At 59.5% G+C, this 26,309-nt stretch overlaps 1 protein-coding gene across 8 annotated transcripts; it reads left to right on the top strand.

The window, feature by feature from the left end:
• Positions 1 to 2,451: 2,451 nt before the first annotated feature.
• LOC131095141 (sodium/potassium-transporting ATPase subunit alpha-2) lies at positions 2,452 to 26,298 on the top strand. 8 transcript variants are annotated; one of them, XM_058042742.1, is made up of 23 exons: positions 2,452 to 2,510; positions 7,129 to 7,233; positions 8,461 to 8,520; positions 9,444 to 9,647; positions 11,031 to 11,144; positions 11,219 to 11,353; positions 12,042 to 12,159; positions 13,113 to 13,381; positions 13,981 to 14,179; positions 15,237 to 15,346; positions 15,429 to 15,563; positions 16,018 to 16,207; positions 16,990 to 17,165; positions 17,632 to 17,768; positions 18,450 to 18,600; positions 19,232 to 19,400; positions 20,079 to 20,233; positions 20,719 to 20,842; positions 21,198 to 21,343; positions 22,093 to 22,223; positions 23,659 to 23,760; positions 24,677 to 24,768; positions 26,194 to 26,298. In XM_058042742.1, exons 1-23 carry the CDS (start codon positions 2,499 to 2,501, stop codon positions 26,220 to 26,222), a joined length of 3,063 nt encoding a protein of 1,020 aa, XP_057898725.1. In that variant the 5' UTR covers positions 2,452 to 2,498; the 3' UTR covers positions 26,223 to 26,298. The 8 variants fall into 8 exon arrangements, with proteins under 8 accessions (XP_057898725.1, XP_057898724.1, XP_057898726.1 ...); XM_058042741.1 differs by lacking the exon at positions 2,452 to 2,510 and adding an exon at positions 6,932 to 7,019; XM_058042743.1 differs by lacking the exons at positions 2,452 to 2,510; positions 7,129 to 7,233; positions 8,461 to 8,520; ... (3 more) ...; positions 12,042 to 12,159; positions 13,113 to 13,381 and adding an exon at positions 13,413 to 13,529 and having other exon boundaries at positions 26,194 to 26,297.
• Positions 26,299 to 26,309: the final 11 nt, after the last annotated feature.

Raw genomic sequence — 26,309 nt, 5'->3', positions numbered from 1 at the left:
TGGTGTTACTGGTGTCAGTTACTGGTGTCACTGGTGTTACTGGTGTCACTGGTGTCCCTTACTGGTGTCACTGGTGTCCCTTACTGGTGTTACTGGTGTCAGTTACTGGTGTTACTGTTGTCACTGGTGTCCCTGGTGTTACTGGTGTCCCTTACTGCTGTCACTGGTGTCCCTTACTGGTGTTACTGGTGTCAGTTACTGGTGTCAGTTACTGGTGTCACTGGTGTCACTGGTGTCCCTGGTGTTACTGGTGTCCCTTACTGGTGTTACTGGTTTCACTGGTGTCCCTCACTGGTGCCACCCCCACCCCCTCCCCCGTTCTTGAGCTGCCCTTGGCGGTTGCCATGGAGATAAAGCCGGGAAAGGGGGGGGGGGTGGCACTGGGAGGGGACCTTGGCACCGAACTGGGGACACTGGGGGGGGGGGAGAAGGGGACAGCCGGAATCGGGAACAGCCGGAAATTGGGAACAGCCCAAACAGCCGGAATCTGGGGACAGCCAGACACTGTGAACAGCCGGAGTTTGGGTACAAACGGACACAGGACAAACAGACGCTGGGGACAGGCGGACACTGGGGACAACTGGACACACGACAACCGGAGTTTGGGGACAGCCAGAGTTTGGGGACAAGGGGACAGTGGGAACAGCTCTGTGCCCTGGAACAGCCTCCACGGGTACAACCAGACCCAGGAACAGCCGGAGCCTGGGAACAATCAGCAGGAACAAAGCGGGGTGGGCACAGCCTGGTCCTGGCAACAGCTGGAGCCTGGGAACAGCCGGATTTTGGGAATATTTGGATTCCTGGGAACAGTCAGACCCTGGGAACAGTCAGATTTCAGTAACAGCTGGATTTAGCCACAGTCGGTCCCTGGGCACAGCTGGATCCTGGGAACAGTCGGTGCCTGAGCACAGCCAGATTTTGGGAACATTTGGATTCTGGGGAACAGCCAGACCCTGGGAACAGTCAGATTTCAGGAACAGTCAGACCCTGGGCACAGCTGGATCCCAGGAACAGTCAGACCCTGGGAACAGCAGATTTTGGGAACATTTGGATTCCGGGGAACAGCCAGACCCTGGGAACAATCGGACTCTGGGAACAGCTGGATCCCTGGGAACAATCAGCCCTGGGGGAACAGTCAGAAGACCCTGGGAACAGACAGACCCTGGAAACAGACAGATTTTGGGAACAGTCAGACCCTGGGAACAGCCAGAGCCTGGGAACAGCCAGAGCCTGGGAACAGCCGTGTCCCCTGGTACAACCATTCCTGTGTCACCGTGGATCCCCTGGGAACAACCGGAGCCTGGGCACAGCTGGATCCTGGGAACAATCAGACCCTGGGAACAATCAGACCCTGGGAACAGACAGATTTTGGGAACAATCAGACCCTGGGTACAGTCGGAACCTGGGAACAGCCCCCTCATTTCCCCCCCTCGCTGTCCCCCCCTCTCTCCCCATTCCGGGCTAATTTTAGCCCCCGGCCGCATTCCCGGGCACCTCCCGGTGCCAGGCGGGGTCAGACCGGGAGCTCTGGGCACCCCCCGGGCCGGGGAACCCCCAAAAACCAAACACAACACCCCAAAAAATAAACACAACCCCCAAATAACAAACACAATCCCCCCAAAAATAAACAACACCCCCCAAAAACCAAACAACACCCCCCAAAAAAACAAACAACACCTCCCACAAAAATAAACAACACCCCCCAAAAAATAAACACAATCCCCCCAAAAAAATAAACAACACTCCCCAAAAACCAAACAACACCCCCCAAATAAACAACACCCCCAGAAAAGCAAGCAACACCCCCCCAAAACCAAACAACCCCCCAAAAAAACAAACACAACCCTCAAAAAATAAACAACACCCCCAAAACACCAAACAAAAGCCCCAAAAAACCAAACACCCCCAAAAAACAAACAACACCCCAAAAAAACCCAAAAACACCTCCCAAAACACCAAACACCCCCAAAACACAAACAACACCCCCAAAAAACAAACAACACCCCAAAAAAACAAACAACACCCCCAAAAAACAAACAACACCCCCAAAAACCAAACAAAAGCCCCAAAAACCAAACACCCCCAAAAAACCCCAAAAAACACCCCCCAAAACACCCCCAAAACACAAACAACACCCCCAAAAAACAAACAACACCCCCAAAAAACAAACAACACCCCCCAAAACCGGAGGGGGGGGGCACCGAGGCTCCGGCAGCCTCAGGGCAGCGCCCCCCCCTCCCCAAAACGAGCGCCCCCCCCTCAGTGCGGGTCCGGATGTGGGGGGGGTCCCGCTGGATTTGGGGGGGTCAGGAAGGGTCACCCCGCCCCCCCCCCGCGCACCTGCGTTCCCAGGGCCCCCCCGCGGGCTCGGGGCTGGGGAGGGGGCGGGTTTGGGGCGGGGGGGCCGCGCCGGGCGGGGCTCTCCGGGTTTTTTCTCGGCCGCGGTCGCTGCGCCCCCCCCAAAAGTGTCCCGGGCTGGCAACGGCGACGGCAGCGCCATGGGCAGAGGGGTGAGTAGGGGCGGCCCGGGGCACCCCGAAACCACGCGGGGCACGGGGACACGCGGGGCACCCCAAAAAACACCCCCCCACCCCCCCCCCCAGGCAGAACAACCCACCCACGCACAATTAACAACCACCCGGGAACCCCCAAACCCGCCCGAGACACCCCAAACCCGCCCGAGAACCCCAAAAAACACCCCCAGACAGAACAACCCGCCCACGCACAATTAACAACCACCCGGGACACCCCAAACCCACCCCGGAACCCCAAACCCACGCGGGGCACCCCAAAAAACACCCCCAGCCAGAGCAACCCCCCATACACACTGAACACTCAGTCGGGAACCCCAAACCCACCCGAGACACCCCAAACCCACTCGGGGCACCCCAAAAAACACCCCCAGCCAGAACAACCCACCCACGCACATTGAACACCCACCCGGGACACCCCAAACCCACTCGGAGCACCTCAAATCCACCCGGGGACAACCAAAAAACCACTCGAGGACACCCCAAACCCACCCGGGCACCCCCCAGGCGCGGAGTCCCCTCAGTCCGGCACCCCAAATCCAACCGAGAGACCCAAAACCCACGCGGGACACCCCAAACTCACTCAGGGCACCCCAAATCCACCCAGGGCAGCCCAAACCCACCCGAGAGACCCCAAACCCCACCCGAGAGACCCCAAACCCCACCCGAGAGACCCCAAACCCATCCGAGAGACCCCAAAACCCACTCGGGGCACCCCAAACCCCACCCGAGAGATCCCAAACCCACTCGGGGCGCCCCAAACCCACCCGAGAGACCCCAAACCCCACCCGAGAGACCCCAAACCCATCCGAGAGACCCCAAAACCCACTCGGGGCACCCCAAACCCCACCCGAGAGATCCCAAACCCACTCGGGGCGCCCCAAACCCACCCGAGAGACCCCAAACCCCACCCGAGAGACCCCAAACCCATCCGAGAGACCCCAAAACCCACTCGGGGCACCCCAAACCCCACCCGAGAGACCCCAAACCCATCCGAGAGACCCCAAAAACCACTCGGGGCACCCCAAACACATTCAGGGCACCCTAAACCCACTCGGGACACCCCCACAAACTCCCCCCCCCCCACTCGGGACGCCCCCCTCGCTCTGCCATGTCCCACCTCCACCCCAAATTTTTCCCTCCGACCCCTCCAAAACCCCCCCGCCCCCCCTGATCAGGGGTCGCTTTTTTAGGGGTGGGGGGTCCCGAATCGCCCCCCCCCCCCCCGCGCGCTGTGAATCGCCAGCCCCGTGGGCGGGACCCCCCCCCCGTGGGTGGCTCGGTGCCCGCGGCTGCCCCGAGCTCCACTCCCGGTGCCCGGCAACGCCCGCGGGGGGGCCCCGAGCGCCGCTGGCCCCGAGCCCGCCCCCCCCCCCCCCGCACCCAAAATCCGACCCAAACCCCCCCACCCCCCCTTCCACATTGGGCACCCACCCAAAATTCGGAGGTCCCCCCCCCCCCCCCCCAAAACAAAAAAAACCAACCCCTCCCCACCACGGGAATCAACCCAAAATTTTGGGGGGAGCCCTCTGGGACCCCCCCCCAGACCCAAGCCAACCCCCTCCCATTGCGGGCACGCACCCAAAATTCGGGGGGACCCCTCTGGTGAGGATTGTCCCTCCCCGGACCCCCCCCCCCCCCCACCAACCCCCCCATGTTGGGCACCCACCCAAAATTTGGGGGGGACCCCTCTGCGTTGAGGTTGTCCCACCCCAGACACCCCCAATCTTCCCCCCCCAAAAAATTTGTGGGGATCCCGTTGGGTGAGGGTTGTAGGGTTGTCCCCCCCCCCGCGGTGTCCCCTTGGCGCTGTCCCCAATGCGGGGGGGGGGGGGGGGGACACACGCGCGCGACACCCGACACCCCCCCATCCCCCCCCCCCACCCCACAAAATCGGGGGGGGTCCCTCAGGTGGGTTCTCCCCCCCCCCCCCCCATAATGTGGAACAACAATTGGGGTCCCCCCGTGTTGGGGGTGGGGCAGGGAACCCCCCCCCCCCGTTATTTGGGGTGTGGGGGTGCCCCCCCCCCGGGTAATTTGAGCCCCCCCCCCCCGTCCCGGTGTTGGTTTTGGCTCCCGGAGGTTTCCATGACATCGGCCCCACCCCCCCCGGGACAGCGGGGACCCCTGGGGACAGGGGGGGACAGGGGGGGACAGGGGGGGACAGGGCCACCACCCGCTAAGGACAGGGATAGGAGGGGTCCTGTGACATTCTGGGGGGGGGTCCTGCTCTGCCCGGCTTGGGGGACCCTGACATGGGGACCGTGACACACTGACGGTGACAGTGACACACTGACGGTGACAGTGACACCCCCATGGTGACAGTGACACACACATGGTGACAGTGGCACACACACGGTGATAGTGACACACACATGGTGACAGTGACACACTGAGGGTGACAGTGACACACACACGGTGACAGTGGCACACACATGGTGACAGAGACACCCCCATGGTGACAGTGACACCCCCATGGTGACAGTGGCACACACATGGTGACAGTGACACCTCTATGGGGACAGTGACACGCCCACAGTGACAGTGACACGCCCGCAGTGACAGTGACACCCCCATGGTGATAGTGACACACACATGGTGACAGTGACACCCCCATGGTGACAGTGGCACACACATGGTGACAGTGACACCTCTATGGTGACAGTGACACACACACGGTGACAGTGACACACTGAGGGTGACAGTGGCACACACATGGTGACAGTGACACACTGAGGGTGACAGTGACACCCCCATGGTGATAGTGACACACACATGGTGACAGTGACACACTGATGGTGACAGTGACACCCCCATGGTGACAGTGGCACACTGACGGTGACAGTGACACCCCCATGGTGACAGCGGCACACACATGGTGACAGTGACACCCCCATGGTGACAGTGGCACACACTCACAGTGACAGTGACACCCCCATGGTGACAGTGGCACACACATGGTGACAGTGATACCTCTATGGGGACAGTGACACGCCTGCAGTGACAGTGACAGCCCCATGGTGACAGTGACACCCCCATGGTGGCAGTGACACCCCCATGGTGTCAGTGACACGCCCACAGTGACACCCCCCTGGCTGTGGCGACATGCCCATGGTGACGGTGACACAGTGACACTCCCCCTGGCAGTGACACCCTTGTGGGGACAGTGACACACTCATAGTGACAGCCACAGTGGCAGCGACACCCTCACGGTGACAGTGACATCTCTATGGGGACAGCGACACGCCCATGGTGACAGCGACACCCCAACGGCCACAGTGACCCCTCAGTGCCCACAGTGCCACTCTAGTGACCACAGGGCCACCACAGTGACCGCCCCATGACCACAGTGCCACCCTGGTGACCACAGTGACCCCTCAATGACCACAGTGACCCCTCAATGACCACAGTGCCACTCTAGTGACCACAGGGCCACCACAGTGCCACCCCGGTGACCACAATGACCCCTCTGTGACCCCTCCATGACCCCTCAATGACCCCCATGACCACAATGGGCCCTCAATGACCACAGTGCCCCCCTGGTGACCACAGCGCCACCCTGATGACCGCAATGCCACTCTGGTGACCACAATGACCCTCTCAATAGCCACAATGCCACCCTGGTGACCACACTGACCTCCCCATGACCACAGTGACCCTCCCATGACCCCAACGCCACTCTAGTGACCACAGTGATCTCCTGGTGACCACAGTGACCCCCATGACCACAGTGACCCCCTCATGGCCACAGTGACCCCTCAATGACCACAATGACCCCCTGGTGATCACAGTGACCCCTCAATGACCACAGTGCCACTCTAATGACCACAGGGCCACCACAGTGACCACCCCATGACCACAATGCCACCCTGGTGACCACAGTGACCCCCTCAATGACCACAGTGCCACCCTGGTGACCATAATGACCCCTCAATGACCACAGTGACCCCCTCAATGACCACAATGCCACTCTAGTGACCACAGTGACCCCCTCAATGACCACAGTGCCACCACCCTGGTGACCATAATGACCCCTCCATGGCCACAGTGACCCCTCAATGACCCCTCAATGACCACAGTGACCCCCTCAAGGACCACAATGACCCCTCAATGGCCACAGTGCCACCCTGGTGACCATAATGACCCCTCAATGACCACAGTGCCACTCTAGTGACCACAGTGACCCCCTCAATGACCACAGTGACCCCCCCCGTGACCACAGTGCCACCACCCTGGTGACCACAGTGACCCCCTCAATGACCCCTCAATGACCCCTCAATGACCACAATGACCCCCTCAAGGACCACAATGACCCCTCAATGACCACAACCCCCCCTCCCCACGCCTCCCCCAGTGGTGACCCCCCCCCCCCGCCGTGCCCCCCCCGCCCACCCGTGCCCGGTGCCCGGTGCCCGCCGCCCCCCCCCCGCGCTGACGATGCCGGTGGCCACGGTGACGCCGGTGCTGGCCGTGACCTCCACGCCCACGGTAATGGCCCTGGGCTGGCGGGGCGGGGGCGGGGGGGGGCGCGGGTGGCACCGTGGGGGGGTCCCCGCGTGCCCCCCGTGTGCCCGTGCCCACCGCGCGCTGCCCGCAGGCCGGCCGCGAGTACTCGCCCGCGGCCACCACGTCCGAGAACGGCGGCGGGAAGAGGAAGCAGAAGGAGAAGGAGCTGGACGAGCTCAAGAAGGAGGTGAACCTGGTGAGTGGGGACACGCGGGGGGACGTGGGGGCATTGAGGGGACAGGGGACACGCAGGGGGACATGGGGACACGCGGGGGACACGGGACAGACAGGGGACATGGGGACGGACGGGGGACAGCGACAGGAGACATAGGGACAGAGAGGGGACACGGAGACAGTGAGGGGACGGGGACAGACGGGGGACATGGGGGCATTGAGGGGACAGGGGACACACAGGGGGACATGGGACAGACAGGGGACAGGGGACACGGGGACAGCGACAGGGGACAGCGACAGGGACAGGGGGACATGAGACAGCCAGGGGACATGGGGACAGACGGGACAGTGAGGGGACACGGGACAGGGACAGGGGGACAGGGACGGAGACAGGGGAACAGACAGGGGACATGGGGACACAGGGGACAGGGCCAGCCAGGGGACAGGGGGACAGCCAGGGGACAGGGACATGGGGATGGGGACACAGGACACGGACAGGGACATGGGGACATGGGGGCAGCCAGGGGACAGCGAAGGTACAGTGAGGGGACAGGGACATGGGGACATGGACAGGGGACACAGTGACAGGGACAGGGACATGGGGACACAGGACAGACAGCGGACGGGGACATGGGGATGGGGACATGGGACAGGGACATGGGGACACAGGGACTGACAGGGGACAGGGGGACAGACAGGGGATGGGGGGACATGGGGACAGTGACAGGGACGTAGAGACAGGGGACAGAGACAGGGACAGGGACATGGGGACATGGGGACACGGGACAGCAAAGGGACAGGGGATATGGGGACAGCGAGGGGACAGGGGGGACACAGGGACAATGACAGGTACAGGGAGACATGGGGGGCATAGGGGGCATGGGTGACATGGGTGACACTGGGACCATGGGCACATGGGGGACACAGGGGACACAGGGGACATGGGGATGGTGGCCATGTCATTGCATTCATGGGTGACATGGGACTCCAGGGACAGCTGGCTGTGTCATCCCATCCAGAGGGACGTGGGTGACATGGGGACACGGGGACATGCCACCCTGCTGGGGCGACTGGGGTCACGGGGACAGCTGTCCCATGTCACCCAGCTGAGGTGACACATGGGTGACGTGGGCGGTGTGGGACCCTGGGGACAGCTGGCCATGCCACCCCAGCCAGAGGGACACGGGTGGGGACAGTGGGGACAGCTGGCTGTGGGGGCACGGTGACAGGGGTGACATTTGTCCCTCAGGATGACCACAAACTGTCCCTGGATGAGCTGGGCAGGAAGTACCAAGTGGACCTGTCCCGGGTAAGATGTCCCCGTGTCCTTTGTCCCTGTGTCCCTGTGTCCCTGTGTCCCCGTGTCCCCATGTTCCCGATGTCCTCCTGGTGTCACCATGTCCCCAGTGTGAGTATCACTGGTGTCCCTGTGTCCCCATGTCCCTTTGTCTTTGTGTCCCCATGTCCCCATGTCCTCATGTCCCTGTGTCCCCATGTCCCGCTGGTGTCACCATTTCCCTGGTGTCCCCCTCATGTCACTGTGGGTGTCCCCGATGTCCCCAGTGTCCCCATATTCCCCTGGTGTCCCCATGTCCCTTTGTCTTTGTGTCCCCATGTCCCCATGTCCTCATGTCCCCGTGTCCCCATGTCCCGCTGGTGTCACCATTTCCCTGGTGTCCCCCTCATGTCACTGTGGGTGTCCCTGGTGTCCCCATGTCCCCCTGGTGTCCCCATGTCTCCCTGCTATCCCCATGTCCCCCTTGTGTCACCGTGTCCCTGCTATCCCCATGCCCCAGCGTCACCATGTCCCTCCGGTGTCCCCGTGTCCCTGGTGTCCCCCCAGCATCCCCATATCCCGGTGTCCCCGTGTCCTTGGTTTCCACCGTGTCCCCCTGGTGTCCCTGTGTCCCTGACCCTGCTATCCCTGTGTCCCCATGTCCCCCTGCTATCCTCATGTCCCCAGTGTCCCCGTGTCCCCATGTCCCTGCTATCCCCCTGTCCCCCTGCTGTTCTCATGTTCCTGTGGTGTCATCGCGTCCCTGATGTCCCCATGTCCCCCTGGTGTCCCCGTGTCCCTGCTGTCCCCATGTCCCTGCTGTCACCATGTCCCCCTGCTCTCCCCATGTCCCCCTGCTGTCCCCATGTCCCCAGTGTCACGATGTCCAGGTATCCCCATGTCCTGGCTTTCCCCCTGGTGTCACCGTGTCCCCCTGATGTCCCCGTGTCCCGCAGGGCCTGACCAACGCCCGCGCTGCCGAGATCCTGGTCCAGGACGGCCCCAACGCTCTGACGCCGCCTCCCACCACCCCCGAGTGGGTGAAGTTCTGCCGGCAGCTCTTCGGGGGCTTCTCCATCCTGCTCTGGATCGGCGCCATCCTCTGCTTCCTGGCCTACGGCATCCTGGCCGCCATGGAGGACGAGCCCGCCAACGACAACGTGAGCGACACCGGGGACACGGGGACACTGGGGACACGGGGACACTGGGGACACGGCGGGCATGGGAGGCACCAGGGTGTATGGGGGACATGGGGCACATGGGGACATGGGGGACATGGGGGGCACCAGGGGCAAGGGGGGGTATGGGGACACTGGGGACATGGGGGGCATGGGAGGCACCAGGGTGTGTGGGGGACATGGGGGACATGGGGACATGGGGGGCACCAGGGGCATGGGGGGGTATGGGGACACTGGGGACATGGGGGGTTTGGAGACACTGGGGGCACGAGGGGACATGGAGGGCGCAGGGGGCACCAGGGGCAGGGGGAGCGTGGGGGACATGATGGGGACGTGGGGACACGGAGGGCACAGGGGTTATAGGGGACATGGCGGGTGTGGAGGGTATGGGCGCTATGGGGGGCAGAGGGGATATGGGGGCATTGGGGACACAGGGCATATGGGGGACGCTGGGGGCATGGGGGGCATCAGGGGGCACTGTGGGTATGGAGGGTACAGGGGGTATTTGGGACACTGGGGACACTGGGGACACTGGGGACATGGGGGACACGGGGACACTGGGGGCACCGGGGACATGGGGGGCATGGGGGGCATCAGGGGGCACTGTGGGTACGGGGAGTATGGGGGCATATAGGGGACATGGGGGGCACTGGGGGCAAGGGAAGTGTGGAGGACATGGGGACATGGGGACATGGGGGACATCAGGGGACATCAGGGGGCATCAGAGGGAATGGGGACATGGGGACACTGGGGACATGGGGGACATCAGGGGGCATCAGGGGCATGGGGACATGGGGGTGTGGGGGGCATGGGGGATATAGGGGGTATGGGGGGCACCGGAGCAAGGCAGGACAGGAGCATTGTGGGGACAGGGGACATCATGGTGGGGCATGGGGGTGGCATGGGGACAAGGACCTTGAGGGGGACAGGGGCATGGTGGTGGCACGAGGGGCATGGCAGTGAGGGGGGACGGGAGCACTGTGGGGACACGGGGACACATGGGGGGCATTGGGGACATGGGGGATATGGGGACACGGGGGCACCGGGGTCATGGGGGGGCATCAGGGGGCATGGGGGACATGGGGACACTGGGGACAGAGGGGGCATGGGGGACACTGGGGGGCTCTGGGATCATGTGGACGGCCACATCAAGGTGCCATGGGGACAGTGGCACTGAGGGTGGCACAAACCCATGGCCCCATGTCCCCTCCCCAACCCATGCCAGCCCTCGGGGTGCCCAGCTCTGGGTATGGGGGAGATTCCAAACCACCGAGGATGTCCCCTCCCTGTCCCCCCACCCTGGGGGTCCCCTGGGGGGTTCCTCGGTGCCCCCCAGGCGCTGAGGTGCCCCTCTCACGGCACCAGCTGTACCTGGGGGTGGTCCTGGCCGCCGTCGTCATCATCACCGGCTGCTTCTCCTACTACCAAGAGGCCAAGAGCTCCAAGATCATGGACTCCTTCAAGAACATGGTGCCCCAGGTGGGCAGGGGGGCACGGCCGAGGGGGTTCCAGGGGGATGGTGGGCACCCCCTGAGGTGCCCGGTGCCCCCCAGCAAGCACTGGTGATCCGAGAGGGAGAGAAGATCCAGATCAACGCCGAGAACGTCGTGGTGGGAGACCTGGTGGAGGTGAAGGGCGGCGACAGGGTGCCCGCGGACATGAGGATCATCTCCTCCCATGGATGCAAGGTGGGGACATTTGGGACACTGGGGACACCGAGGGGACACTGGGGACACTAGGGACACTGAGGGGGCATTGGGGACACTGGGACAGGGGGGACATTGGGGACAGAGTGCCCGCGGACATGAGGATCATCTCCTCCCACGGCTGCAAGGTGGTGACATTGGGGATGTTGGGGACATTGGGGGCACTGGGGACATTGGAGACATTGGGAACACTGGGGACATGGGGACATTGGGGACATTTGGGACATTGGGGACATTGAGGACATTGGCAACAGGGTGCCCATGGACATGAGGATCATCTCCCATGGATGCAAGGTGGGGGCATTGGGGACACTGGGGGACACTGGGGACATTGGGGTCATTTGGGACATTGGGGACACTGGGGACACTGAGGGGACATTGGGGACACTGAGGGGACATTGGGGTCATTTGGGACATTGGGGACACTGGGGGGACATTGGGGACATGAGGGATAGGGTGCCCATGGACATGAGGATCATCTCATCCCATGGCTGCAAAGTGGGAACAGGGGGGACATCCCAACACACCCAATCCCCCCATATCCCCCCCATGCCCCAAACCCCCATGACCCAAATCCCCCCATAACCCCAATCCCCCCACCCCCCCCCCCCATAACCCCAAATCTCCCCAAATCCCCCCAATCCCCCCATAACCCAATCCCCTGCCCCAGGTGGATAACTCCTCCCTGACGGGCGAGTCGGAGCCCCAGACGCGCTCCCCGGAGTTCACGCACGAGAACCCGCTGGAGACGCGCAACATCTGCTTCTTCTCCACCAACTGCGTCGAAGGTGGGGTGTCCCCCGTGTCCCCAGGGCCACCGGTGCCACCTGTGCCCATCGGTGCCCATCCCAGTGCCACCTGTGCCATCTGTGTCACCTGTGACATCCCGGTTCCACCAGTGACCATACCAGTGCCACCTGTGCCACCAATGGCCATCCCAGTGGCCATCCCAGTGCCCCAGTGCCCATCCCAGTTCCACCGGTGCCACCAGTGCCTCCAGTTCCCCATCCCATAGCCCTCAGTGCCCACAGTTCCCTATCCCAATGCCCCCAGTTCCCCACCCCAGTACCTCATCAGCGCCCCTAGTGCCCTCAGTGACCATCCCAGTGCCCTCAGTGACCATCCCAGTGCCCCCCCTGCTGTCAGTGCTTCCAGTTCCCCATGCCAGTGCCCATCCCAGTGCCACCAGTGCCCTCATTGCTCCCACTGCCTCCAGTTCCCCATCCCAGTGCTCCCAGTTCCCCAGTGCCCATCCCCATGCCCCCAGTTCCCCCACTTCCCCATCACAATGCTCCTCTCCCATTGCCCCCAGTGCCCCCAGTGCTCCCAGTTCCCATCCAAATGCCACCAGTGCCCCCCAGTGCCATCCCCTGGGCCCTTTGTCACCTCGGTGTCCCCAGGCACGGCGCGTGGCATCGTCATCTCCACGGGTGACGGCAGTGCCCCCAATGCTCCATCCCAGTTCCCCATCCCAATGCCCCCATTGCTCCCAGTGCCCATCCCAGTGCCCCCAGTGCCATCCCCCCGCCACCTGCCATGTCCCCGGGCTCTTTGTCACTTTGTCACCTCGGTGCCACCACAGGGACCGCACGTGGCATTGTCATCTCTACGGGTGTCCACAGTGACCATCCCAGTGCCACCATTGCCCCCATTGCCCCCAGTGCCAATCCCAATGCCCCCAGTGCCCCCAGTGCCGTGTCCCCGGGCTCTTTGTCACTTTGTCACCTCCGTGCCACCACAGGGACCGCGCGTGGCATCGTCATCTCCACGGGTGACCGCACGGTGATGGGCCGCATCGCCTCGCTGGCCTCGGGGCTGGAGGTGGGCCGGACGCCCATCGCCATGGAGATCGAGCACTTCATCCGCCTCATCACCGGCGTCGCCGTCTTCCTCGGCCTCTCCTTCTTCATCCTCTCGCTCATCCTCGGCTACACCTGGCTCGAGGCCGTCATCTTCCTCATCGGCATCATCGTGGCCAACGTGCCCGAGGGGCTGCTGGCCACCGTCACCGTGAGTGGGAGCGAACTGGGAGGGACTGGGATGGAGATACAGGGGATTGGGGTGGACTGGGATGGGCTGGGAGGGGCTCAAGGCCGTCATCTTCCTCATCGGCACCATCATGACCAACGTGCCCGAGTTACTGCTGGCCACCATCACCGTGAGTGGGAGCGAACTGGGAGGGACTGGAAGGGACTGGGAGGGAGATATTGGGGACTGGGATGGACTGGGATGGACTGGGATGGAGATACAGGGGATTGGGATTGAACTGAGAGCATCCACCATCATCTTCCTCATGGGCATCATCGTGGCCAACGTGCCCGAGGGGCTGCTGGCCACCGCCACCATGAGTGGGAGCAAACTGGGAAGGACTGGGAGCAAACTGGGAGGGAAATATGGGGCACTGGGAGCACTCTTGGGGGGCTCCACCATCATCTTCCTCATGGGCATCATCATGGCCAATGTGCCTGAGGGGCTGCTGGCCACTGTCATGGTGGGAGGGGGCACTGGGAGGACACTGGGAGGGCACTGGGTTCGGTTTTGGGGTTGAGGTGATTCTGTTCACCCCACATGGGGATCCCACCCCACTGACACCCCGGGGTGCCCCCCAGGTGTGCCTGACCCTCACTGCCAAGCGCATGGCCAGGAAGAACTGCCTGGTGAAGAACCTGGAGGCCGTGGAGACCCTCGGCTCCACCTCCACCATCTGCTCGGACAAGACGGGGACGCTGACCCAGAACCGCATGACCGTGGCCCACATGTGGTTCGACAACCAGATCCACGAGGCCGACACCACCGAGGACCAGTCGGGTGAGCGGGGGCACCCTGGGACCCCCAGTGCCCCCAGCGCGTCGATCCCCTGGGACCCCAATGCCCTGGAACCCCAATCCCCCAAAACCCCAATGCCCTGGGACCCCAATGCCTTGGAACCCCAATGCCCTGGGACCCCAATGCCCTGGGACCTCGGTACCCAAATCCCTGGCACCCTGATCCCCCAAAATCCTGATCCCCATGGAACTCCAATCCCCCAAAACCCCAATGCCCTGGGACCCCAATGCCCTGGAACCCCAATGCCCTGGGACCCCAATGCCCTGGGACCTCGGTACCCAAATCCCTGGCGCCCTGATCCCCCAAAATCCTGATCCCCATGGAACCCCAATTCCCCAAAACCCCAATGACCTGGGACCTTGGTACCCAAATCCCAGGAACCCCAATCCCCTGGAACCCCAATCCCCCAAAACCCCAATACCCCGGAACCCCAATGCCCTGGGACCTCAGTACCCAAATCCCTGGCACCCTGATCCCCATGGAAGTCCAATCCCCCAAAACCCCAATGCCCTGGGACCCCAATGCCCTGGAACCCCAATGCCCTGGGACCTTGGTACCCAAATCCCAGGAACCCCAATCCCCCAAAACCCCAATCCCCCAAAACCCCAATGCCCTGGGACCTTGGTACCCAAATCCCTGGCACCCCAATCTTCTGGAACCCCAATCCCCCAAAACCCCAATACCCCAAAAGCCTGGAACCAGGGTGGGCAATGGGTGACGCCAATGGGTGGCACCAGTGACACCAGGGTGGTCAATGGATGATACTGGCATGGTCAATGAGTGACACCAGGCTGGTCAGTGGGTGACACTGGGATGGTCAGTGGATGACAGTGGTGACACCAGAGTGGTCAGCTGGTGACACGGGCCATGCCCTGACAATGCCCCAGGTGCCACCTTCGACAAGTGTTCGCCCACCTGGGCAGCCCTGGTGACACCGAGGCGGTCAATGGGTGACACCAGGGTGGTCAGTGGATGACACCAGGTCACTGGGTGGCACTGGTGACACCAGCCATGCCCTGACAGTGCCCCGTGTCCCCAGGTGCCACCTTCGACAAGCGCTCTCCCACGTGGGCGGCCCTGGCGCGCATCGCGGGGCTCTGCAACCGCGCCGTGTTCAAGCCGGGCCAGGAGAACGTCTCCATCTCCAAGGTGGGGGGGTCCCCGTGGCCCCAGGGGAGGGGACAGAGGGGACAGCGCCCCGGTGACAGCGGTGACAGCGGTGTCCCCACAGCGGGACACGGCCGGGGACGCGTCCGAGTCGGCGCTGCTCAAGTGCATCCAGCTGTCGTGCGGCTCCGTCAAGAGGATGCGGGACAGGAACCCCAAAGTGACCGAGATCCCCTTCAACTCCACCAACAAGTACCAGGTGAGGGCACGGGGGGGACTGGGGGAACCGGGATGGAGCACTGGAGGAACTGGGATGGAGCACTGGGGGAACTGGGGGGCGTGGGGGGAATGGGGCAAATGGGGGAGTTGGGAGAACTGGGGCAATGGGGGCACTGGGGGAACTGGGATGGGCAACTGGGGTCACTGGGCAGTATGTGGGTGACCCTGTAGGGACTCTGGTGACCCTGGGGTGGCTCTGGGTGACATTGGTGACACTGGGTGGGATTATGGGTGACCCTGGGGTGGCCCTGGGTGACCCTGGGGTGGCTCTGGGTGGCACTGGTGACACCAGAATGGTCAGTGGGTGACCCTGGTGACCCTGGGGTGGCTCTGGTGACCCTGGGGTGGCTCTGGTGACCCTGAGCTGCCCGTGGCTGACCCCACACTGACCATGGCACACGACCACCCTGTCCCCTGTCCTTGCCCGTGTCCAGCTGTCCATCCACGAGCGCGAGGAGGACCCCCAGGGGTACCTGCTGGTGATGAAGGGAGCCCCCGAGCGCATCCTGGACCGCTGCTCCCGCATCCTCCTGCAGGGCCAGGAGCAGCCCCTGGACCAGGAGATGAGAGAGGCCTTCCAGAACGCCTACCTGGAGCTGGGGGGGCTCGGGGAGAGGGTCCTGGGTACGCCTGGGGGTCCTGGGGGGGCTCGGGGAGAGGGTCCTGGGTAGGTCTGGGGGAGCTGGGAGGGTTCTGAGGGGCTGGAGAGGGGATCCAGAGGGGATCTGGGGGAGAAGATCGTGGCTGAGAACATGGAGGAACCTTCCAGAGCCCTCTGAAGCTGGAGCTGGAGCTGGGGGGGGGGCTCGGGGACAGTTCTGGGTACATACGGGGGAACCTGGTGGTCCCCAGGGTTCTGTCACCTGTACCTGCCCCCGGACACAATCCCGGGGGTGTTTTTGGGGTCTCACTGTCCCCCTCATTCTCCCCAGGGTTCTGTCACCTGTACCTGCCCCCGGACACAATCCTAGAGGTGTTTTTGGGGTCTCACTGTCCCCACAATGTCCCCAGGGTTCTGTCACCTGTACCTGCCCCCGGACATGCTCCTGTAGGTGTTTTTGGGGTCACATTGTCCCCTTGGTGTCCCCAGGGTTCTGTCACCTGTACCTGCCCCCGGACATGCTCCTGTAGGTGTTTTTGGGGTCACATTGTCCCCTTGGTGTCCCCAGGGTTCTGTCACCTGTACCTGCCCCCGGACACGTTCCGGGGACTCGTTTGGGGTCTCACTGTCCCCACAATGTCCCCAGGGTTCTGTCACCTGTACCTGCCCCCGGACAAGTTCCTGTGGGCGTTTTTGGGGTCTCACTGTCCCCCACAATGTCCCCAGGGTTCTGTCACCTGTACCTGCCCCCGGACATGTTCCTGGGGGTGTTTTTGTGGTCACATTGTCCCCTTGGTGTCCCCAGGGTTCTGTCACCTGTACCTGCCCCCGGACAAGTTCCCCCGCGGGTTCCGTTTCGACGCGGACGAGGTGAATTTCCCCACCACCGACCTTTGCTTCGTGGGGCTCATGTCCATGATCGACCCCCCCCGCGCCGCCGTGCCCGACGCCGTGGGCAAGTGCCGGAGCGCCGGCATCAAGGTGGGACCCCAAAACACACCTGAGACCCACCCTGGACCCCAAAACCCCGGACAGGACCCCAAAACCCCTGCCCGGGACCCCAGAACCCCCCTGGGACCCCAAAACTCTCACTGACAGCACCTGGGACCCCAAAACCCTGCCTGGGACCCCCAGAACCCTCCCCAAGCCCACCTGGAACCCCAAAACCCTCCTGAGCCTGCCCGGGACCCCCATTTCCCCTTGCTCGCCCCCCATTCTGGGGTGCCCTCAGGTGCCCCCAGGTGCCTCCAGGTGTCCCCAGGTATCCCCAGGTGCCCCAGATGTCCCCCAGGTGTCCCCAGATGTCCCCAGGTGTCTCCAGGTATCACCAGGTGTCCCTCAGGTGTCCCCCAGGTGTCCCTGGGTGTTCCCCAGGGTGTGCCCAGGTGTCCCCCAGGTGTCCCCCAGGTGTGCCCAGGTGTGCCCAGGTGCTGATGGTGTCCTCCAGGTGATCATGGTAACCGGGGACCACCCGATCACGGCCAAGGCCATCGCCAAGGGCGTGGGGATCATCTCTGAGGGCAACGAGACCGTGGAGGACATCGCAGCACGACTGAACATACCTGTGAGCCAGGTGAACCCCAGGTGAGACACCCCTGTGAGCCAGGTGAACCCCAGGTGAACCCCAGGTGAGAGCCAGGTGAACCCCAGGTGAGAGCCAGGTGAACCCCAGGTGAGCTCCAAGTGAGACAGGGCAACTCCAGGTGAGACAGGTGAGACGCGGCTCAACGTCCCCATCAGCCAAGTTAACCCCAGGTGAGCTCCAGATGAACTCCAGGTGGACCAGGGCAACCCCAGGTGAGCCAGAGGAACCCTGGGTGAAGCCCAGGTGAGCCCCAGGTGATCTCCAGGTGAGACAGGTGAGCCAGAGGAACCTCAGGTGAGCTCCAGGTGAGACATCCCCATCAGTCAGGTGAAACCCAGGTGAGACAGGTGAACCCCAAGTGAGCTCCAGGTGAGCCAGGTGAACCCCAGGCGAGCCCCAGGAATTTTGGGATCCTATGGACTTTTCCCATGAATTTTGGGGTCCCAGGGAGTTTCCCAGGAATGTTGGGGTTCCGGGGGGTTTTCCCAGGAATTTTGGGGTGCTGACATCCCCCACCGGGAGGCCAAGGTGCGTTTGGTGCATGGTCACACCTGGAGGACATGACCTGGGAGCAGCTGGGGAGGGGATTTTGGGGTGATCCCAGGGATTTTGGGATCCTGTGGGGTTTTCTGGGAATTTGGGAATTTTGGGGTGCCGATTTTGGGGCGCTGACCCCCCAGGGAGGCCAAGGCGTGCGTGGTGCACGGCTCGGACCTGAAGGACATGAGCTCGGAGCAGCTGGACGAGATCCTGCGCAACCACACCGAGATCGTGTTTGCCCGCACGTCCCCCCAGCAGAAGCTGATCATCGTCGAGGGCTGCCAGCGACAGGTGACAGCCCCCCGGCCCTGTGTCACCTGTGTCACCTGGGCCACCGCTGGCACCGCTGGCACCTCATCACAATGTCCCCAATGTCCCCAATAACGCTGATGCCCACGAGTGTCCCCAAAGCCTCCAATTCCTCTGGTATCCACAGCGTTCTCCATATTCCCAATGTTCCCAGTGTCCCCAAAGCCACCAACGTCCCCAAATGTCCCCAAAGTCCTCAGTGTTCCCAGTATCTCGTGTTCCCCATATTCCCAATGTCCCCAAAGCCACCAACGTCCCCAAATGTCCCCAAAGTCCTCAGTGTTCCCAGTATCTCCAGTGTTCCCCATATTCCCTATGTCCTCAGTGTCCCCAAAGCCACCAATGTCCCCAATGTCCCCAGTGTCCCCAGTACTCCCAATGTCCCCAATATTCCCAATGTCCCCAATGTCCCCAGTGTCCCCAAAGCCCCCAATACCCCCACTGTCCCCAAAGCCCCCAATGTCCTCAATGACCCCAAAGTCCCCGGTGTCCCCAATGTCCCCAATGTCCCCAGTGTCCCCAAAGCCCTCAATGTAACCAATATCCCCAATATCCCCAATACCCCCAATTATTCCCAATGGCCCCAATGTCCCCAACGTCCCGGTGTCCCCAGGGCGCCATCGTGGCGGTGACGGGTGATGGCGTCAATGACTCGCCGGCACTGAAGAAGGCGGACATCGGCATCGCCATGGGCATCGCGGGCTCGGACGTGTCCAAGCAGGCGGCCGACATGATCCTGCTGGACGACAACTTCGCCTCCATCGTCACCGGCGTCGAGGAAGGTCGGGGACGGACACCGGGGTTTGGGGACACTGGGGACATGGGGGGTATTGGGGGAACTGGGGGCATTAGGGACATCAGGGATATTGGGGATGTTGGGATATTGGAGTATTGGGGGTGTTGGGGATATTGGGGACGCTGGGGACAATTGGGTCATTGGGGGCATTGTGACTATTGGGGGTGTTGGGGACATTGGGGACATTTGGGATATTGGGAGCATTGGGGACATTTGGAGCAGTGGGGACATTGGGGACATTGGAGGTATTGGGACATTGGAGACTTTTTGGGGACATTGGCGATATTTGGGACATTGGGGACATTGGAGACACTGGAGGCAATGGGGACATGGGGGACACTGGGGACATTTGTGGGCATTTGGGACATTTGGGGACAATGGGGACTTTTGTAGGTGTTTGGGACATTGTGGACATTGGGGACATTGGAGACACTGGGGACATTGGGGATATTTGGGACATTGGGGACATTGGAGACTGGGGACAATGGGGACGTTGGGGACAATGGGGACATTTGTAGGTGTTTGGGATTTTGGGATACTGGGGGCACTGGGGACGTTGTGGATATTTGGGACATTGGGATATTGAGGACATTGAGGGCATTGGGAGCACTGGGGGCGCTGGGGACATGTGGGGACATTTGGGGACACTGCTGTCCCCTGGCAGGCCGCCTGATCTTCGACAACCTGAAGAAGTCGATCGCCTACACCCTGACCAGCAACATCCCCGAGATCACCCCGTTCCTGCTCTTCATCATCGCCAACATCCCGCTGCCGCTGGGCACCGTCACCATCCTCTGCATCGACCTGGGCACTGACATGGTGAGGGGACTCCAAATCCTCCTGGGGACCCCAAATCCACCCCAAATCCATCTCAAATCCACCCCAAATCCACCCCAAATCTATCCCAAATCGCCCTGGGCACCATCTCCATCCTCTGCATCGACCTGGGCACTGACATGGTGAGGGCACCCCAAATCCTCCCAGGGACACCAAATCCATCCCAAATCCATCCTGGGCACCAACATGGTGAGAAGGGACTCCAAATCCACTTGGGGACTCCAAATCCACCCCAAATCCATCCCAAATCCTCCCGAGACACCCCAAATCCACCCCAGAGACCCCAGACCCTCCTGTCCCTGGGTGCTGCCACCATCCCATGATGTGTGATACTCGGTGACACTGGGTGACACTGGGTGACTTTGGATGACACTGGGTGACACTGAGTGACACCAGGTGACACAAGGTGACACTGAGTGGCACCAGATGACACCAGGTGACACTGGGTGACACCACTGTCCCCTCAGGTCCCCGCCATCTCCTTGGCCTACGAGGCGGCCGAGAGCGACATCATGAAACGGCAACCGCGGAACCCCCGCAGTGACAAACTGGTCAACGAGCGGCTCATCAGCATGGCCTACGGCCAGATCGGTCAGTGGTCACTCTGGGGTCACTCTGGGGTCACTCAGGGCCATCAGCATGGCCTATGGCCGGATTGGTCAGTGAGGGCTCCCAAGGTGATCCCAAATGCTGTGGTTTTTACACCAATCCCGATCCCAATCCTGATCCTGGTCCCTCAGGGATGATCCAGGCCCTGGGCAGGTTCTTCACCTACTTCATGATCCAATCCTGTGTTTTTTATCCCAGTCTGTGGTTTTTGTCCCAATTCCAATCCCACAGGGATGATCCAGGCTCTGGGAGGGTTCTTCATGCATTTTGTGATCAACTCCCGTGTTTTTTATCCCAATCTGTGGTTTTTGTCCCAATCCCCATCCCGATCCCTCAGGGATGATCCAGGCTCTGGGCGGGTTCTTCACCTACTTCGTGATCCTGGCGGAGAACGGGTTCCTGCCGGGGACGCTGCTCGGGATCCGCCTGGCCTGGGATGATCGATCCAAGAATGACCTGGAGGATTCCTACGGCCAGGAGTGGGTGAGGGACCCTAAAACCAACCCTACACACCAGTTACACACCAGTTACACACCAGCTACACACCAGCTACACAGCCCTTACACTCTGCTCCAAGAATGACCTGGAAGATTCCTACGGGCAGAAGTGGGTGAGGGAACCTACACTGACCCTACACACTGGCTACACACCAGTTACACACCAGTTACACACCCCTTCCACACCAGTTACACATGATTTTCATCCCAGTTACACCTCAGTTATACACCAGTTCCACACCTACTTCCACCCCATTTCCACACCCATTTCCACCCCATTTCTGCCCAATTTCCACCCCATTCCCACCCCCTTTCCATGTTTATTTCTACCCCATTTCTGCCCAGTTTCCCCCACGTTTCTGCCCTGTTTCTCCCATTTACTCCTGGTTTCCCCATTGTTCACTCCCAGTTTCCTCCCTGGTTTCGCCCATTGTTCACTCGTGGTTTCCTCCCTGGTTTCCCCGTTGTTCACTCAATTTCCTCCCCAGTTTCCCCATTTTTCACTCCCAGTTTCACCAGTTGTTCACTCTGTTTCCTCCTCGATTTCCCCCATTGTTCACTCCAGTTTACTCCCCAGTTTCCCCGTTTTCACTCTGGTTTCCCCCATTGTTCACTCATGGTTTCCTCCCTGGTTTCCCCATTTTTTACTCCCTGTTTCCTCCTCAGTTTCCCCCATTGCTCACTCCGATTTCCCCCCCGATTTCCTGATTTTTCACCGTTCCCCGTGTCCCGCAGACGTACGAGCAGCGCAAGGTGGTGGAGTTCACGTGCCACACCGCGTTCTTCGCCAGCATCGTCGTGGTGCAGTGGGCGGATCTCATCATCTGCAAGACGCGCCGCAACTCCGTCTTCCAGCAGGGCATGAAGTGCGACAAATCGCCCCAAAACCGCCTCAAAACCACCCCAAAACCACCCCAAAATCCCGTCCGAAACACACCTGAAATCATTCCACAATCACGCCAAAATCCCGTCCAAAACACACCTGAAATCATCCCAAAATCACGCCAAAATCCCACCCAAAACGACCCCCAAAATATCCCAAAATCTCACACAAAGCGAGAAAAATTCCCCCAAATTCCACCTCAACTCCGTCTTCCAGCAGGGCATGAAGTGTGACAAAACACCCCAAAAACATCCTAAAACCAGCCCAAAACACCACCCAAAACCACCCCAAAATTCCACCCAAAACCAGCCCAAAATCCTACCCAAAACCCACCTGAAATCATCCCTAAATCACCCCCAAATACCCCAAAACCCTACCTTGAACTCACCCCAAAATCACTCCAAAACCACCTACAAATCACCCCAAAATCCCACCCCAAACCACCCCAAAATCCCACTTAAAACCATCCAGAACTCTCCCAAAATCCACCTCAACTCCATCTTCCAGCAAGGCATGAAGTGCAACAAAGCACCCCAAAAATGCCCCAAAAACACCCCCCAAAACCCCTACCCAAAACCAGTCCAAAACTCTACCCAAAACACACTTGAAATCATCCCAAAATCACCCCAAAATCCACCTCAACTCCGTCTTTTAGCACAACATGAATTGCACCAAAATACCCCAGAAATGCCATCCCAAAACCATCTAAAAATCCTACCCAAAATCACCCCAAAGTCGCCCCAAAATGTGCCACAACTTCATCTTCTAGCAGGACATGAAGTGCAGTAAAACACCTCAAAATTATCTGAAAATCCTGCCCAAAATAACCCCAAAATCCAGTTGAAATCATCCCAAAATCACCCCAAAATCCCTCAAAATCCTACCTCGAACTCACCCCAAAATCCCACCCCAAACCACCCTAAAATCCCACTTCAAGCCAGCCAAAATTCCCCCCAAATCCGCCCCAACTCCATCTTCCAGCAGGGCATGAACTGGGGACCAAAACACCCCAAAAACTCCCCAAAAATACCCCCAAAACCCTACCTAGAACACACTTGAAATCATCCCAAAACCACCCCAAAAAATACCCCAAAACCACCGCAAAATCCCATCCAAAACCAGCCCAAAATCCCACCCAAAACACATCTGAAATCATCCCAAAACCACCCCCAAAATACCCCAAAACTACCCCAAAATCCTACCCAAATCCACCCCGAACCCATCCCAAAACCCTAAAACCTCTCCCACCCCCCAAAAACCCCAAAATGCACCCAAAAATCCCAAATCCCCCCTCCCACAAACCCACTCCAAATCCTTGATGCCCCTTCTAAACCACCTAAAAAAAATCCCAAAACCTCTCCAACCCTAAAAAAATCCCCAAATACCCCCAAAAACCCCAAATCCTTCCAATTTTTTAGGAACAAGATCCTGATTTTCGGGCTGCTGGAGGAGACGGCGCTGGCGGCGTTCCTGTCCTACTGCCCGGGCATGGGGGTGGCTCTGCGCATGTACCCCCTCAAGTGAGGGCCACCCCAAAAATCCCCACCCCAAAAATCCCCAATTCCCCTAAAAATCCCCAATTCCCCTTCAAATCCCCTCCAAAAAATCCCCCAAAACCGCTAAAAAGCTCTAAAAAACCCAAATCCTACAAAAAGCCACAATGCCCCGACAAAATCCCCACAAACTCATTCCAAAATCCCATCCCTCTTCCAAATGATCCAAAAAAACCCCAAACTGCTCCAACACCCCTCAAAAATCCAGAATCCCCCCCAAATCCCCAATTCCCCTTCAAATGCCTCCTCCAAAAATCCTAAAACTGCTTCAAATCCGTCCAAAAAAACCAAATCCCAAAAAAGTCCCCAATTCCCCTAAAAATTCCCACAAATCCACCCCAAAACCCATTCCTCTTCCTAATACCCTCAAAAAATTCTAAAAATCCCCCCCAAAATCCCAAATCACCCCAAAAATCCCAATTCCCCTCCAAACTCCCTCCAAAAAAATCCCAAAACCACTCAATCCCCCCTTAAAAAATCCCAAAACCTCCCCAAATCCCCAATTCCCCTACAAAACCCCCATCCAAAAAAATCCCCAAACTGCTCAACCCCCTCCAAAAACCCCCAGATCGCCCAAATCCCCTAAAAAAAAACCCAATTCCCCTACAAAACCCCTCAAAAAATCCCAAAACCCCCCAAAATTCAACACCTCCCCCCCAAAATAATCCCAAATCCCCCAAAATTCCCCTCCCAAAAAAATCCCCAACCAACAAAAAAATGGGGGGGAAAATGAAAATATTGGGGGTGGAATCTCCAAAAATGGGAATTAAAAAATTGAGGGGGAATTAAGAAATTGGGGGGAGGCAAAAACGGAGCCCCGACTCCCCCGGGATTTGGGGTCCCCCAAATTTTGGGGTCCCAATTTTGGGGTTTTTGTGCCCAGGGTGACCTGGTGGTTCTGTGCCTTCCCCTATTCCCTGCTGATCTTCGCCTACGACGAGGTCAGGAAACTGATCCTGAGGCGCTACCCCGGAGGTGAGACCCCAAAACATGGGGGGGACCCCAAAAAAATTGGGGGGAATCCTGAAAACTGTAGGGGAAAAAATGTGGGGGAGGGAAATGGGGGAATTTTTTAAAAAATGGGAATAAAATGAGGCAAAATTGGGAATAAAATGGAGGGAAATTGGAATAAAATAAAATGGGGGGAAATCCCAAAAAAGGGAAACCCCAAAAAATTGAATCACCATGAAATGGCAACCCTAAAAAATGGAACCCAAAAATGGGAATATTAAAAAATGGAAACCTTAGAAATTGGAACCCAAATAAATGGGAACCTTAAAAATTGGAAACCCTAAAAGAATCGGAATCCTAAAAAATGAAATCCCCAAAAATGGGAATCCTAAAAAATGGATACTCCAAAAAAATTGAGACCTTAAAAGAATGGAAATCCCAAAAAATGGAATCCCAAAAGATGGAAACCCCAAAAAAATGGAAATCCCAAAAATCGGAATACCTAAAAATGGGAACCCTAAAAGAATGGAAATCCCAAAGATGGAAACACCAAAAAATGGAAATCCCAAAAGAAGGAAATTCTAAAAGAATGGAAACGCCAAAAAATGGAAATCCCAAAAATGGGAACCTTCAAAATTGGAAACCCTAAAAGAATGGAAATATCAAAAAACTGGGAACACTACAAGAATGGGAACCCCAAAAAAGGGGACAGAACCCAAAACCCAAGGGGAAAACCCCATAAAAATGAGGAAGGCGCCCCAAAAAAACAAACACCGAGGATTTGGGGGATACCCAGATCGGGGGATTTGGGGTTTGGGGATTTGGGATTTGGGATTTGGGGATTTGGGGATTTGGGGGTTTGGGGATTTGGGGATTTGAGGATTTGGGGGTTTGGAGTTTTGGGGATTTGGGGATTTGGGGATTTGGGGGTTTGGGATTTGGGGATTTGGAGGTTTGAGGATTTGGGGGTTTGGAGTTTTGGGGATTTGGGGTTTGGAGGTTTGGGGATTTGAGGATTTGGGGGTTTGAGGATTTGGGGGTTTGGAGATTTGGGGGTTTGGAGTTTTGGGGATTTGGGGGTTTGAGGTTTTGGGGGTTTGGACATTTGGGATTTGGGGATTTGGGATTGGGGGATTTGGGGGTTGAAGATTTGGGGGTTTGGAGGTTTGGGGATTTGGGGATTTGGTGTTTTGGGATTTGGAGATTTGGGGGTTTGGGGGTTTGAGGATTTGAGGGTTTGGGATTTGGGGATTTGGGGGTTTGGAGTTTTGGGGATTTGGGGGTTTGAGGTTTTGGGCGTTTGGACATTTGGGATTTGGGGATTTGGTGGTTTGGGATTTGGGGATTTGGGGGTTTGGGATTTGAGGATTTGGAAATTTGGGGATTTTGAGGTTTTGGGGCTTTTGGGATTTGGGCTCCCCCTGACGCCCCCTCCCCTTTTTTTTGCAGGCTGGGTGGAGAAGGAAACCTATTACTGATCCCCTCCCCCCCATTTTGGGACCCCCCGGAGCCCCTCCCCCACCCCAGCACTAACCCGGGGGGGGTCGGGACCCCCTGAACTGGGG

This window comes from Melospiza georgiana, chromosome 33, assembly GCF_028018845.1.
Source record: "Melospiza georgiana isolate bMelGeo1 chromosome 33, bMelGeo1.pri, whole genome shotgun sequence".
Lineage (NCBI taxonomy): Eukaryota > Metazoa > Chordata > Aves > Passeriformes > Passerellidae > Melospiza > Melospiza georgiana.
This window is presented reverse-complemented; position numbering and strand designations above follow the sequence as displayed.